The sequence below is a fragment of the Ranitomeya imitator genome, chromosome 5 (assembly GCF_032444005.1).
Source record: "Ranitomeya imitator isolate aRanImi1 chromosome 5, aRanImi1.pri, whole genome shotgun sequence".
Lineage (NCBI taxonomy): Eukaryota > Metazoa > Chordata > Amphibia > Anura > Dendrobatidae > Ranitomeya > Ranitomeya imitator.
In genome coordinates this window covers 344,246,247-344,263,779 of record NC_091286.1, presented here as the reverse complement: position 1 = coordinate 344,263,779, position 17,533 = coordinate 344,246,247, and the positions used below count along the sequence as shown (strand labels likewise).

At 42.1% G+C, this 17,533-nt stretch overlaps 1 protein-coding gene across 1 annotated transcript in view; it reads right to left on the bottom strand.

The window, feature by feature from the left end:
- ME1 (malic enzyme 1) overlaps window positions 1–17,533 on the bottom strand; it is a 484,969-nt gene that overhangs the window by 336,232 nt on the left and 131,204 nt on the right. Inside the window, exon 3 of the mRNA XM_069726431.1 lies at window positions 5,723–5,872. Coding sequence (XP_069582532.1) covers window positions 5,723–5,872 — 150 coding nt within the window. The remainder of the gene's footprint in view (window positions 1–5,722; window positions 5,873–17,533) is intronic.

Genomic DNA, 17,533 nt, shown 5'->3' with positions numbered 1-17,533 from the left:
CTTAATTACCGCAGGGTATATGTTTACTTTGGACCCCGGGCAAAAGAGCCTCAGTGGGTCCCTTTAACATATACCATGATTCATGATGCATAGATATGGCAGAGACATAAAGGTACAGTACAATGCCAAAGATTTCACTTACTTCTTACATTACATGGGTGATATCTATTGTAAATTCTAAAATAGCTCAGAAACCGATGAATCTTTGCAGCACATAGTGCGTGCCCTTAAGGGATTCAAAAGTATTCATTTTAGACCGGACAGTATAGTCCTCCATACAGTATTATGGGCACCCCATAGTCCTCAATACAGTATAAAGAGCCTCATATATTGCTGCATGCAGTATACTGAACCCCATATATTGCTCCATACAGTATAATGAGCCCTATACATTGTTCCATACAGAATAATTTAATGGTCACCATATCATGCTCTATACAGAATAATGACTCCATATATTGCTTCATACGAAATAATGGGCCTCATATAATGCTCCGTACAGATTAATGGGCCCCATATACTGCTCCATACAGAATAATGAGCCCCATATATTGCTCCATACAGAATAATGGGCCCCATATAGCGTTCCATACAGAATAATGAGCGCCATATAATGTTCCATACAGAATAATGCACCCCTTATATTGCTCCATACAGAATCATGGCTTCATATAATGCTCCATACAGAATAATGGGCCCCATATAGCGCTTCATACAGAATAATGAGCGCCATATAATGTTCCATACAGAATAATGCACCCCATACATTGCTCCATACAGAATCATGGGCTTCATATAATGCTCCACACAGAATAATGGACCCCATATAGTGCTACACACAGAATAATGAGTGATATATCATGTTCCATACAGAATAATGCACCCCATATATTGCTCCATACAGAATCATGGGCTTCATATAATGCTCCATACAGAATAATGGGCCCCATATAGCGCTCCATACAGAATAATGAGTGCCATATAATGTTCCATACAGAATAATGAGCCCCATATAGTGCTCCATACAGAATAATGAGTGCTATAAAATGTTCCATACAGAATAATGCACCCCATATATTGCTCCATACAGAATCATGGGCTTCATATAATGCTCCATACAGAATAATAGGCCCCATATAATGCTATATACAGAATAATGGGCCCCATATACTGCTCCATACAGAATAATGGACCCCATATAATGCTCAATAAAGAATAATGGACCTCATATAATGCTCCATACAGAATGGGCTCGGTATAATGATCTATACAGAATGGGCTCCGTATAATGCTCGATACAGTATAACGGGCCCATATAAATCTCCATACAGAATAATGGACCCCTTATAATGCTCCATACAGAATGGGCTCCATACATAAAAAAATAAATAATGAAATACTTACCTCTCCTCGTTCCCCGCTTGCTGAAGCTTCGGTCTCTTCATCTCCGTTGTCTTCAGTTTATTTTAACTCTCTTCACTGCTCAATGCAGAGGGAACGCTGTAGTGAAGTCATCGCGCCCTCTGTCCTGAGATGTCAGAGAGTCAGATGACGTGGAAGAGAAAGGACCCGCAGCCAGCGGGGAACAGTTTAAAGCACGGGGCCATAGCGTGCTGGTGTCACTGATGACAAGTGGACCCCACGGCTTGCTCAGGGCCCTGGCACTTACCCGGGTGCGCCTGGTGGTGATGCCAACCCTGGTCTCATTCTTAGACTTTGTTTTTTTTAATGGACAGTGTGAACATGTGCCTATTTTGTGTGCATACCATCTTATACTCCACTTTCAGATTTAGATTTAATTTAAATAGAGTATTATTATAGAATGTAAAAAGATGATGTTAAAATCGCATTGCATACGCATGTCATACGCACAAAATATACGGATGCTAGGCGAGACAAAAAAAGCACACTCGCATAGCCCTCGCATGACATATGGAATGACATACGCATGACATTCGCCTGACACTCGCTAACTTTTCTGGCTGAGAATCTGAGTGATTTTATATATGCAGATGTGAGCGAACCCTAAAACAGACATACAAATTGTAAACAGATGGCAATATGGATGAAAACTTGTCTGTTTTTTCTAAATTAAGTTCAGACAATTAGGGAATATGATTGACTGAACCCAGTCTTTGGGTGTGTTTGAGGTGTTTTTAACTTGAAACTTTGAAGAGATTTTCCCCTATTTTAAAACTTACTGCTTGTGGACCCAGAGTGAGGACTATTGCCACTACTCTTCAGTGGCCACTGCGTGTCCTGCCAGTCTCAAGACATGCAAAATGTCACGTCACGGCTGCAGCCAAATAGCAGCCAATGATCGGCTGCAGCCTTCACATTATGTCCAAATTTTCAGCCTGGGAGACCAATATAGATTTACATTTTTAATTCTTTACCCTAGACCCATACACAAAGGGCCTGATTCATGAAAACATTCACACCAGAATTCTAAAGTAAAAGGTTTGAAAAGCTGCAAAATTTAGTTGCAACCCGGAGTTACCCCTAAATTTTGCGACTTTTGGCATCTTCATGCCAGCTTCTCCCAGCGCCGTCAAAATGGGTAAAGCTGAGGTGGAACAAGGTCATAGCCTGCCTAATTGATCACGACCTGTGGCATTCCCCATGCCAGAAATCTCACTCCAGTATCTGAAAGGAATGAGATTTCTGGCATCGTACACGGAGGCGCATGTCACCCATCAAATGCTTCTCATTTCTGGAGAGGTACGCAACTTGTTTATGAATCAGGCGTATCTGACTCCAGCGCACCCCCTCATCAAGACCGGTAAGAACAAAGCCAACCTGGATAAATTGAGCCCAATACATTTTTAAGTAGGGAAAAAAATGAATTACATTACCTGTAATACATTTTCAATAAAAATATAATTGGTATATTTTTGTGTATCCAATGTCTTTGTGGCTCATTAATTTTTCCAGAAAATAACCAGGGTACGTATTTAGATATGGAAACCAGAGCCTCACCCTACAAGAACATGGGTGTTTTGGTATAATTGTGAGCCAAGTGTTCATATGCTTAGGTAAAAACTGAAACTTACAATCAATTAGAAAGACATTACCTTGATTTCACATATTCCGCTTTTTTTTTTTTTAAATAAAGTTCATTTAGAAATTACAGAAGAAAGTACAAATTCCATTAAAGTAAATTAATAAGTTATCTAGATAAATCGTTTGTAACCAATAGGAGCCAGAATATAAAGAAGCGGACGCTGAAAGCATGACAATGTTTCATATACAAAATCCAGATGTTTTACACTGCGAATATTAAGCAAGTATGCAAACAAACAAATCTAACTGCGCATTTATTCCCATCAACTAAGGGTTAACAAATAACTTCTTCAATACCAATGTTTCATGTTGAATGGAGGAGAGTCCAAGTTATGACCTGATGTCACTTCAACCTCTGCTCCCAAAACTGCTCTGCCGCTATCTGCAGCATTGATTACACGTTATTATAAGGGTCTGAATGCTGCTGCATAAGACTCCTCAGAAGTAAGAACCAATTCAACTCATCTTGGAAGCCTGAACTCTGTAATTTAATATTTATGATGTGTATAAGCCTATATACTTCATTGCCAGAAGTTTTGGAATTTCAAAAAAGCTGTGATTCAGTTCTAAAGCGAAAACTACATTGACTGAGCAGCGCAAATTGCTTTGAAGCTTTGACCTAAATGTTAGGTGAAAAAGTTTAAGAGCCAATACCAACTCAATATTTACAGTAGTTCTGAATGCATCTCTATAACACAGGAAATCAGGGTTCAGGATAAAAGGGTAGGAAGGCGTACTCAACTTGCTAGGACACCAACTCGCTGTGAGCATGGGGTAGAGGTGGGAGACAATTTACTTGATAAAAAAGTGAGCCTTACAGCATGTCAACACTAAATTCTTCTACAGTCTCAGACTAATTCACTAATGGAACAGGGAAGAGTGAGTTAGTGTAGATGTGAGTCGCCCACCAGGGCAGCGGGGTACTCGGCACCGGGTCCAGTCACTATTTAAGGGGATGTCACGGTGGCTGCAACCTGGTCCGTGGCCCTGGGACTCACTGTAAAAGGTGAACGGTCTTTAAAGGGAATTATGATAAAATCTGTCGTGACGCCACCTGTGGTGTTCAGTCAGTGGGGTCCGACGCTGCTTTAAAGGGGTCCTCTGGGGTATGTTGTTGAAGCAATGATGGTGACGCTTCCAACAGGTGAAGCGGGGTCACCAGGGCTCCCAAGGTGTATGGCGATGATGGTGTGTACCGGTCAATGAGTAAAGGACACAGCGTTGCAGTCTTTACCTGGTTTACTGAAGATGTAACAGGCCTCAGTCCAGGGTACCGGCAACAGGTACATTAGGTGTCCAGGCAGCCCTGAAACAAGTGAAATCCCCTTGGCAAGTCAGGTTGGGAGCCTTTCACTTTGCGCTCGCTATAAGTCTCTCGCTGCCTGAAGTGTCCTAACAAGGTCCTAGTTCTTTCCCCTGTCCTGGGACAGGTACCTGCATGGTAGGCAGCTTGAGCCGTTCCTTCTGGGGTCTCTGCACGGTGACTTCAGCCTCCAGAATGCTGCTGTACCACAGGCTTAACTTGGTACAGTTATATACAATATACGTGTAGTTCTGTGCCCTCCAGTTCTGCAATGGGGCTTGCAGCTCTCCACAGCCTCGGGCTCCCGGTACCCGGTCTCTATGCTCTGGCTCCTTGGATGCCCACTCGCAGCCTCCTTGAGCCCTATTCTCTCCTCTGCTCCTTTCCCTTCACTGTCTGCTCTAGACTGAACTGGCTCCTCCTCCAGACTAGGATGTTTATTCAGGAAAGCTGCCCTAAAACCGGGTTTTGAGCTCCCCCTCCTGGCCTGGAGTCATTAGGTGTTGTGTGCAAGATTACCTGCCAAAGGAATTCCTCTTGTCTCCAGGCATAGCACTACCCTCACCAAGAGGAAGGCAGCACTACTGTGGTACCCGAACTCAGGGGGTGCCATAGATGTTGTCCAAGCAAGTGACTACACAGACAGGCTGCAATGATTGCTCTGTCTATACAGAGGAAAGTACTACTTGAGCAGATGTAGAGTTGGCGTGTATTGGTTCACGAGATCTGATCCATCAACCACGTCTGTAATCTGCGGCTGCTGGATTGAACCTTCAGAACTGCCTCCTATCTCCCAAGATCTGTGGCTCTTGGTTTGATTAGCTAGCGTGGCATGACCTCACATGTGCATTACGCCACATCAATGATAATGTGCCAGGCTGACTAATGAAAGGAGAGTTGTAGAGGCCAGGAGGTAGAAAGGTCTTATCAGAACTCCCATCCAGTGGCCACATCACACCGGAAAGGCAGATGGACTGGGCCCTGCGAATTAAATCACATCACTCTAGTCAGAAGACAGCACTTATAGTAAACCTGACAGCTGATACATACTGCCTAATCCGTGGGCAGAAAGTATCAGGTATTGGCTGTATGAACTCAGCCTGGTATGTTTGACTCTGAAACACTACACGGTGTCGAGGAAAAACATACTTAAAGCAAACATGCTTAAAGCAAACCTCTCACCAGGTCTGACTGATATGAGAAAAGACCACGACCTTGATACAAAGCATGAGCCAAAAGGAAAGCAACATCATCTTCCTTTTTCTGCAATATGCTATGTTCCAACAAGAAAACCTCTATTACTACTAATAAATATAGATATTGAAGTATAAATCACCAAACGTGGGTTTACATTACCTTGGTCTTCGAAATGCTAAGCCGTACTGTTGACAAGCCAAGCCCACAGTTGGAGTATATACAATGGGCATGAATCTTTCAATGTCTGATGTCAAAACTCTGTAAAATAGCTTCTCATTTCGATCCTGAAGACCCATCAGCAAAATATACCTAGAAAATTAAAAACAAATAAAGTAAAATAAATAATATATTTATTAAAGATCTGGTAGAAGGTTTACAAAAATATCGATATTTGCAGATGATACAAAACTATGTAAAGCAGTCAATAGAAGAGAAGATAGTTTTCTGCTACAGATGGATCTAAATAATTTGGAAACTTGGGCCGAGAGATGTCAGATGCGGTTTAACAATGATAAATGTAAAGTTATACACATGAGAAGAAGGAATCAATATCACCATTATACACTGAACGGGAAACCACTGGGTAAATCTGACATGGAGAAGGACTTGGGGATCCTAGTTAATGATAAACTTACCTGGAGCAGCCAGTGCCAGGCAGCGGCTGCCAAGGCAAACAGGATCATGGGGTGCATTAAAAGGGGTCTGGATACACATGATGAGAGCATTATACTGCCTCTGTACAAATCTCTGGTTAGACCGCACATGGAGTACTGTGTACAGCTTTGGGCACCGGTGCTCAGGAAGGATATAATGGAACTAGAGTGAGTACAAAGGATAGCAACTAAATTACTAAAGGGAATGGGGGAACTACAATACCCAGAGAGATTAGCAAAATTAGGATTATTTAGTCTAGAAAAGGGACGACTGAGGGGCATGTATAAGTATATAAGGGGACAACACAAATATTTCTCCCAGGATGTTTATACCAAGGAAGGTGACGGTCACAATGGGGCATTCTCTGAATCTGGAGGAGAGAAGGTTTTTCCACCAACATAGAAGAGGCAGTAAGAATCTGGAATTCTTTGCCTGAGGAGGTGGTGATGTCGAGGGGTTCAAGAGAGGCCTGGATGTCTTCCTGGAGTGTAAAAATATTGTATCTTACAGTTATTACCGTATTTTTTGGACCATAAGACACACTTTTTTTCCTCCAAATTTGGGAGGAAAGTGTGGGGTGCGTCTTATGGTCCAAATGTAACATGTGCGGATGGGGCAGCGGTGGAGTGGGATTGCACTGGGATCGCACTCGCAGGAGGCAGGAAAATGTCCTAGCTGCAGGAATCCGGTGCTGGGGAAACCACGTGGTGCCGATGATTAAAGTGAATAAATATTCATTAGCCGTTTCCCCGCCCAACTGTCAGCGCCAAGCAGTGGGCTGGAGCAGCAAATGAACATTCCTAAACTTAAACAGCGGACCCACATGGTTTCGCCAGCGCTGGATTCCTGCAGATTGTGTGTCTGGTGGAGGAGGCGGCAGCAGGGTGCCAGATTAGGGAGGGATGCCGCATACCTAACAGCACAGCCCTGGCACAGGCTGTGCTGGATGCTGAGTGCTCTAGCATAGGACCTGTGTGAGGTCATGAAGAGGGCAGGCTGGAGAATCACATGACAGCACAGAGCCCTTCCTCTTCATGATGTCATCACAGGACCTTCAGATACTGCACTAGAATCTGCAAGCTTCCTCTTATGACCTGTGGAGAGGCAATAAGAGGGAGGGCTCTGTGCGGTCAAGAGATGCTCCAGCTCTTCTTTACCTTACCACAGCATGGCTGGCTCTGTGATCTGATGTCTTATTCCAGAGAAATTCAAATTATTCTTATATGTAAATGTCCTTTTCCATGACGTTGCCTGGAAGATAACTCCGCTCCAATAGCTTATTTTAAATAAAAAGGAGGAGTTACTAATGTGAGGTAAGTATTAGTAACCAACAGAGCAAGAGATCTAACATTTGTCTTCTTGCAAACACATTTTTTTGCAGTTCTCTAAGGTCTGCTGAATTGTAACAATAATACAACCCTGTCTACCTGTGAGATGGAAGCTGAAGCTAAGGCTACTTTCACACTAACATCGCGTGACGGATGTCGCAATGCGTCGTTTTCGTGAAAAAAACGCATCCTGCAAATGTGCCTGTAGGATGTGTTTTTTCTCCATATACTTGTATTACCGACGCATTGCGACGTATGGCCACACGTCGCATCCGTCATGCGATGGATGCGTCGTGTTTTGGTGGACTCTCGGCACAAAAAATTTTACATGTAATGTTTTTTTGTGCATCGAGTCCGACATTTTCGACCGCGTATGCGCGGCCGAAACTCCGCCCCCTCCTCTCCGGAACTCACAATGGGCAGCGGATGCGTTGTAAAACTACATCCACTGCCCACGTTGTGCTAATTAAGCACACTGTCCGTCGGTACATTGGGCCGACGGTTTGCGACGGCCCGTACCGACGGACTAGTGTGAAAGTAGCCTAAGAGGTACCTGAAGATGTGTCAGGTATAATCACAAGTAGAGTAGGTATTGGTGTGCACTCAAGGTCACTGTAGAAGCGAGGTGCTGGTAAAACGGACCATGGTTGTCCCTGAAATACATAGCAAAAATTCACCGCACACTCTAATGGAATGATTTGCAACCATCTGTGGAATTTTATTTTAGACAAAGAAAATAAGTGTCAAGTTACAAAAATTGGTCCAAAACCCAGTAGAGACAACCAATCACACACAGCTCTGCAGGGAGATCAGGAGAGCAGAGAGTGGCCATTACGTATCACACTGATAACTTCTCTTCATGTAAAACAAGCTCTGGAGGCAGAGTTATCTTCCAGGCAGCATCCTCCCCAGAGCCTGCAAGAGGTCATTTATATAAAGTCATAAAAGATAATAATAATTTTTATTTATATAGAGCCAACATATTCCGCAGCACTTTACAATTCAGCGGGGACATGTAAAGACAATTTACAATCAGCAACAACACATTTGATATGAGACACACAGGGAGGAATTTTTCAGCAGTTTATAGCCTGTATGCCCATATTAATAGTTTAGGTCAAATATAGGGACAGACTCCCTTCTAGACTCTTTTCTACACTGATGAGAGAGAAATCCCTAAAACAGACGGTCTGCACATGGGTTTATGGCATTTATCCATGGTCATACTGCAAGGCTTGTTAGCGTCAGACTTTGACTTATAGAGTAGTCACCTCTCCTAGGTTGTATTTTGAAGGACAGTTTTTCTGTTCTGCAAGAGAGCTAATTTCAGGGGAAAATTTCAGGGAAACCAAAACGCTTCCTCTGTTTTGGACTAGACATTGTTGGTGCATCCTCACAACAATGCTGCCTCCAGCTAATGAAATGTCTGTTTCAGGAAACCAGAGGATGATGTTAGCATTCTATATAAGATGGTTGCCCCCAAAAATTGAGTATTAACTTTACTTTATATATAGTGGGACAAAATGCTAGAACTTTGTACATTGTAGCATTTGAGTAAACTTTATAAAGAAGCTGGTGGCTGGGACAGTAATATGGTGCCCAATTCCAATCCCTGCACATTAGTGTATGCAGCTAATGCTGTATTGGGTGATTTAGCTGTTGCTATATTTGCACCTTTTAGCTTTTATTTGATTTTTCTAATATCCTTGAAAGACATGATTCAAAAAGGCTTTACAAATCAACAGATCCTCTTTTGTCTGTCTGAAAGTTGGAGGTGCACATATATATATTCTGTAGCTACTTCATGACTTACTTGACTTACAGTGTACTCATTCACATAGACTTCATCCTTGTTCAGTCTGGCAATAACAAATCTGGTACAGTAAGCCATTACCAAAAACACACAGATATGTAGTTCTTCAGGGAGCACCTGCTTAGCATTAGAAACCATTTTCGGCTATGTCAGCTCATCTTCCAATAACTAATGCTTTTGCCAAGTTCTTAATAAGCCACACAGTCTGGCTATTATAAACAATTCTTCATCACGTCAGTCTTAACTCTGCCAAAACTCCTTAAGGAGAAGCCAAGTTATGATAGTTGTCTAGGTTTCTTGAGGACAATCAGTAGGATTTTTTGTCATAATATGCAGAATTTAATTAACACACAGCAGCCACAAATGAACCCCCTGCAATGTGAGAATCAGTGTCTTATCAGGGTATACTATAACGATAGCTGGTTCATTTGTTTAAAAATTTCCAAGGTTCTAAAGTTATGTTTGTTTTGTCTTAGTTTTATGGACAACATTTTTACTAAGTGTTGCATGAGATGTTAGGTGGAGAATTTACTACTATTTTTACTTGTAAAAAAAAGTTACATATTTAGCTGAACTAATATTATGCTATATAGTGAGCAAATGTGACATTTTTCAGTACTATAACATAACCTCTCAGTGCAAACATGCCATGAGAGACACTTTATGGCTGCTGTCAGCACTTGTGTCTATAGAGAAAGGAGATCTGACCTTGGCTGGTCCAATTCTGTGTGTCTTTGTGGTGAAACCTTATGCATTACTCCCTCCTGTTAGCAAACAAGAGAGTTGAGATTGGACCCAAGGGTCATGGAAAAGGCATGGAGAGGGAGACAATTACTTCATTCAGCCTTGAGTAGGAAAACTGGGCATTATAGTAGTGTCTCATCCTGATCTTTGCTATAGGACCCAATGTCTTCTATGTGTGCCACGTAATACTACTGCCAATGTACCTTTAGTGTACAGTGTATATACAGTCATAGCCAAAAGTATTAACACCCCTGCAATTCTGTCAGATAATACTCATTTTCTTCCTGAAAATGATTGCAAACATAAATTCTGTGGTATTATTATCTTCATTTAATTTGTCTTAAATGAAAAAACACAAAAGAGAATGAAGCAAAAAGCAAAACATTGATTATTTCACACAAAACTCCAAGAATGGGCCAGACAAAAGTATTGGCACCCTCAGCCTAATACTTGGTTGCACAACCTTTAGCCAAAATAACTGCGACCAACCACTTCCGGTAACCATCAATGAGTTTCTTACAATGCTCTGCTGGAATTTTAGACCATTCTTCTTTGGCAAACTGCTCCAGGTCCCTGATATTTGAAGGGTGCCTTCTCCAAACTGCCATTTTTAGATCTCTCCACAGGTGTTCTATGGGATTCAGGTCTGGACTCATTGCTGGCCACCTTAGAAATCTCCAATGCCTTCTCTCAAACCATTTTCTATTGCTTTTTGAAGTGTGTTTTGGATCATTGTCCTGCTGGAAGACCCATGACCTCTGAGGGTGACCCAGCTTTCTCACACTGGGCCCTACATTATGCTGCAAAATTTGTTGGTAGTCTTCAGACTTCATAATGCCATGCACACGGTCAAGCAGTCCAGTGCCAGAGGCAGCACAGCAACCCCAAAACATCAGGGAACCTCCGCTATGTTTGACTGTAGGGACCGTGTTCTTTTCTTTGAGTGCCTCTTTTTTTCTCCTGTAAACTCTATGTTCATGCCTTTGCCCAAAAAGCTCTACTTTTGTCTCATCTGACCAGAGAACATTCTTCCAAAACGTTTTAGGCTTTTTCAGGTAAGTTTTGGCAAACTCCAGCCTGGCTTTTTTATGTCTCGGGGTAAGAAGTGGGGTCTTCCTGGGTCTCCAACCATACAGTCCTTTTTCATTCAGACGCCGACGGATAGTACGGGTTGACACTGTTGTACCCTCGGACTGCAGGGCAGCTTGAACTTGTTTGGATGTTAGTCGAGGTTCTTTATCCAACATCCGCACAATCTTGCGTTGAAATCACTTGTCAATTTTTCTTTTCCGTCCACATCTAGGGAGGTTAGCCACAGTGCCACGGGCTTTAAACTTCTTGATGACACTGCGCATGGTAGACACAGGAACCTTCAGGTCACAGGAACATTCAGGTCTTTGGAGATGGACTTGTAGCCTTGAGATTGCTCATGCTTCCTCACAATTTGGTTTCTCAAGTCCTCAGACAGTTCTTTGGTCTTCTTTCTTTTCTCCATGCTCAATGTGGTACACAAGGACACAGGACAGAGGTTGAGTCAGCTTTAACCCCTTCATGACCTTGGGATTTTTCATTTTTCCGTGTTTGTTTTTCACTCCCCTCCTTCCCAGAGCCATAACTTTTTTATTTTTCCGTCAATTTGGCCATGTGAGGGCTTATTTTTTGCGGGACGAGTTGTACTTTTGAAAGACATCATTGGTTTTAGCATGTCATGTACTAGAAAATGGGAAAAAAATTCCAAGTGCGGTGAAATTGCAAAAAAAGTGCAGTCCCACACTTGTTTTTTGTTTGGCTTTTTTGCTAGGTTCACTAAATGCTAAAACTGACCTGACATTATGATTCTCCAGGTCAGTACGAGTTTATAGACACCTAACAGACTAGGTTATTTTTTACCTAAGTGGTGAAAAAAATTCCAAACTTTGCTAAAAAAAAAAAAAATTGCGCCATTTTCCGATACTCGTAGCGTCTCCATTTTTTATGATCTGGGGTCGATTGAGGGCTTATTTTTTGCATGCCAAGATGATGTTTTTAATGATAGCATTTTGATGCAGGTATGTTCTTTTGATCGCCCGTAATTGCAGTTTAATGCAACGTTGCGGCGACCAAAAAACGTAATTCTGGCGTTTCAAATTTTTTTCTCACTACGCCGTTTAGCGATCAGGTTAATGCTTTTTTTAAATGATAGATTGGGCGATTCTGAACGCGGTGATACCAAATATGTGTAGATTTGATTTTTTTATATTTTTTTTATTTTTTTCACATTTTTTTAATTTTTTTTTTTACTTTTGCCATGCTTCAATAGCCTCCATGGAAGGCTAGAAGCAGACACAGCACGATCGCCTCTGCTACATAGCAGCGATCTGATGTTCGCTGCTATGCAGCAGAAAATCAGGTGGGCTGTGAGCGCCGACCACAGGGTGGTGCTCACAGCTACCGGCGATCAGTCACCATAGAGGTCTCAAGGACTTCTATGGTTACAATGTACAAGCATCGCCGACCTCCGATCATGTGACGGGGGTCGGCGATGCCGTCATTTTCGGCCGCCCGGCCGGATGCGGTAGTTAAATGCCGCTGTCTGCATTTGACAGCGGCATTTATCTAGTTAATAGGTGAGGGCAGATCGCGATTCTGCCCGCGCCTATTATGGGCACATGTCAGCTGTTCAAAACAGCTCACATGTCCCGGCTTTGATGCGGGCTCACCGCCGGAGCCCGCATCAAAGCGGGGCTTCTGACCTCGGACGTACTATCCCGTCCGAGGTCAGAAAGGGGTTAATTCATGTCAGCTGGCTGCAAGTGTGATTTAGTTATTGCCAACACCTGTTAGGTGCCACAGGTAAGTTACAGGTGCTGTTAATTACACAAATTAGAGAAGCATCACATGATTTTTCGAACAGTGCCAATAATTTTGTCCACCCCTTTTTTTTATGTTTGGTGTGGAATTATATCCAATTTGGCTTTAGGACAATTCTTTTTGTGTTTTTTCATTTAAGACAAATTAAATGAAGATAATAATACCAAATAATTTGTGTTTGCAATCATTTTCAGGAAGAAAATGAGTATTATCTGACAGAATTGCAGGGGTGTCAATACTTTTGACCATGACTGTATATATATATATATATATATATATATATACATATATATATACATATGTGTATATATATATATATATATATATATATATATATATATATATATATATATATATATATATATATATATAGATGCATATATACAGCCTCTGGCAAAAATTAAGAGACCACCACATCAGAACCCTGTCATGGGCAGCCCATTCTCCAGACCTGAACCCCATTGAAAATCTCTGGAATGTAATCAAGAGGATGATGGATAGTCACAAGCCATCAATCAAAGATGAACTGCTTAAATTTTCGCTCCAGAAGCAGTATGAAAGACTGGTGGTAAGCATGCCAAGACGCATGAAAGCTATAATTAAAAATCATGGTCATTCCACAAAATATTGATTATTGATTTCTGAACTCTTCCTGAGTTAAAACATTAGTATTGTTGTTTCTAAATGATTATGAACTTGTTTTCTTTGCATTATTTGAGGTCTGAAAGCACTGGGGGGTTTTAATTTTGACCATTTTTCTTTGTCAGAAAAAAATACAAAATTTATTGCTTGGAAATTCGGAGACATGCTGTCAGAAGTTTATAGAATAAACTAGATGGCAGCCCGATTCTAAAGAATTGGGAGTCTAGAATCCATATATACTTTATTTATTCAAATGTAAGAATAATACAATTAATAAATAATAGTAAGAAAGAACAAAAATAATAGGCAGTATATGGAGAAAACACCAAACAAAAGTTCAAAATTGGTGTGAAAATGTCACTGAACCACTTCACAACTAAATATATATAGTTTTGGTAAATGGTATTATCATTTTTTTGACGAAATTCGGCAGGAGCTTAAAGAGCAACGTCACTGGGCCCGCCTCCACGCAGTAGAAACTTGCTGTGAGGTAAAAATTCAAAAATCACACCAAAATGGCGGGCGGAGTGTGTCACAGTACGGCACGTTTCTGATTGGTCGCTCGTAGCAGGCGGCAACCAATCAGACACTGGACACTGTTGACGTCACTTATCTCCGGACATTAGCTCCGGACATTAGCTCTGGACATTAGCTCCGGACATTAGCTCCGGACAAAGCCACGGAAGTTGGCAGAAATTGCAGGAAGTAGTATTCTAGGCAATTATATATTAGACTAGATGGCAGCCCGATTCTAAAGAATCGGGAGTCTAGAATCCATATATACTTTATTTATTCAAATGTAAGAATAATACAATTAATAAATAATAGTAAGAAAGAACAAAAATAATAGGCAGTATATGGAGAAAACACCAAACAAAAGTTCAAAATTGGTGTGAAAATGTCACTGAACCACTTCACAACTAAATATATATAGTTTTGGTAAATGGTATTATCATTGCAGAACAGTGCAGAGCCTCACTGTGAGGAACTGTTGGGGCTGACAGACTGCCATGCACAGGTGGTGAGGGGCCTGAGAGGGCCGTGGGAAGTCCACAGTGTGCACCCCAAGGAGGGATGGTTGCCCAAAAGGGGTGGAGTCCCAAAAGGCGTGGTGACCCAAACAGGGATTGTTGCCCAGAAAGGGGTGGAGTCCCAAAAGTGGACAGTGACCCAAAGAGGATGGAGTCCCAAAAGATGATGGTGACCCAAAAGGGGGTGGAGTCACAAAAGTCAGTGGTGACCCAAAATAGGATGGTGGCCCAAAAAGGGGCAGTGGCAAATGTGCCAGAGGACTGTTGCCAGGAACAGTGTTCAAACAGCACGTGTCTGGTGTCCTGCGTCAATTATACATCTGACAAGATGTCACAGAGGTGCTCTGTAGAAGTCAATGGAGAGAGCGCGACTGGACTTCTGGACTCGGGAAGTTCAGAGACCCTGGAGAGCATCACACTCCCTGTCTCTTTGATCCCCAGAAGGAAGATGGACATCTACTGCATCCATAGGGTCCCTAGGGATTATCCGTTGTCCAAGGTAATCATTCGGACAAAAAAAGAAGAAATGTCCAGCTTCACCGAATCCGTAAAAAAGAATTTTCTTTATTCACAAACTATAAACATGGAGGATACAGACTTCAGCACGAACCATATGGGTGTGAATCTCAACGCGTTTCTGGAGACTAAGCTCCCTTAATCATGAAGTCATGATTAAGGGAGCTTAGTCTCCAGAAATGCATTGAGATTCACACCCATATGGTTCGTGCTGAAGTCTGTATCCTCCATGTTTATAGTTTGTGAATAAAGAAAATTCTTTTTTACGGATTCAGTGAAGCTGGACATTTCTTCTTTTTTTGATTCTACGCGCCTGGACACAGCGGGTCCGTGCTCCCGAAGATTGGCTTATGCATCACGGGTGAGCTGGCTTATTTTTCCTCTTTCCAAATCATTGGGACACCCACGTTTTTTACCAGCCATGACGTCCCTGTAGTTCTGGACTTGCCGTACCCAATTGTAATCGGTCAGAACTTTGAGTTGTTTTGGGACTTGTGGGAGGAAAGAGGATTGTCTGACTGCTGAGGCGGAGACAGGATGACACTAAGGGAGGCCCACCGCAGCTCGCGGCTGTAATGGTTCCTGGTGGTAAGAAGCATAAAGAGGGGAAGGTAGCATCCCCTAAGGTCGATGTCTCAGAATTAGAGGTGACCAACAGTGTGACCATTGAAAACAGGGCAGCTCCAGGAAAGGGGTCCGACACCTGTTTAAGTGGGGACTTGTTGTGCCAGGGTGACAGGGTGAGTAGTGGTGACTCCCATTTACACTGTGACTCTAACACAAGGGAAAGAGAGTGCGGTAAGGAGGACCCGAGTAAAAATGGCAAGTCTTCCTCTTGTCGCCAGGAACACGGCGGCGGCAGAAAGGCAGGTCAGGATAAACCCTCTGAAGAAGAGACTGGGTCAGGTGCAAACAAACTTAATGTCCTTGTTAAGGAGGTCACATTGCCGCTGACAAACCCCAGCACAGAAGTAGTCGCTGATGAGTGGAAAAAAAAACTGACACATTGTGACGCTGGAGGTCCATCAGCAAAAGATCGCGGCCAGAGGGATAAGAATCTGGCTAAGGACATTTGTGTTGTTTTTCCTGCTTTAAAGGCCATGAACCTTTTGTTGTTGCTGCCGGGTTTAAGAAGAAAATAAACCCATATGGACCTTTTAAGAGAATGTGTCTCCTGTCTTGCTTCTCCAGCACCTGAGTGAGTATGAAACCCTTACAATACATATACAATACACTATATATACATATATATACAGTATATATATATATATATATATATATATAGTATATTGGAGCCAACCTGCTCTTCGGTAATCTGCAGGAGCCACTGGGGTAATCAGAATCATATATTGCTACACATGGTATTGTGGATTTAAAACTAGATTGAAAGAATTTACAATAAGTGTGCTTTCACACTGCATTTTGGCACCCATTGGTTTGGTTGGTGCCATCAGTGCTTACGTCCGAACCCCACGCAAAACTCAGTTGGTACCATCGTAGTCTATGGGCCCATTGGCACATACACCCGAATCCTGTTTTGCTGAGGGTTAGGATATAAGCTCCCACCAGACCATCAAACGAGTGGCAAAATGCGGTATGAAAGCACCCTGATATTGAATCTGTGGAAGGAAAATCACTGATATAGGAATCCCAATGTTTTACTGATTGACAAAACCCTTTAATTAGTAAACTACACTCTGGAAAACACTGATGCCTATTGCGATTGGGAAACTACTTTTTATACACTCAGCCTCGATCTTTTTCCGTAGTATTAATGATCTGTTATTCTAATCTCATCCTTTAAAAAACTGAAGCTATTTGGAAAAAATAAAGCGACCAACGTTATACGACAAAGATGGTCGGCTACTAAGCTAACTCTGTAAAACCTGTAACATTCCACATGTATGAAGCTTGGCCAGTGTGCAGTAAGCAGCATAGCAATAAGCGCTGGCCTAGTGAACAGAGTGCACCATTGTGGGATAGCTAGATGACATAACTTGTGTCTTATTACTGAGCGGAGGTTTATTTGCCGCGTGTGTAAGGTTAAACAACTCTGGAGGAGTTATAAATGGAGGTAGGAAATCCCTGGTAAAATGTAGGAGACAAAAATATTGCTACAGGTGTATAGTAAAACTAAACAGATATAAAACGTAATGAGCTGTCATATATGGCAGGTCTCCGGGTTAATGGACCGTGTCATTCACAACTTTTATTTGACAAAAAGAATGCCTTGTGTATCTGTCTGCTGGAAAGACACAGCGGGGAATAGCGGTTCAAGCATCATAAGATGGTCAGACTGTTACCATTCTATGATATACCCGAGCAGCATAAGCACTTTATCAATCACTTACCAAATATCTTTTTTTCTCTTATATGGTATTAAAGCGAATCA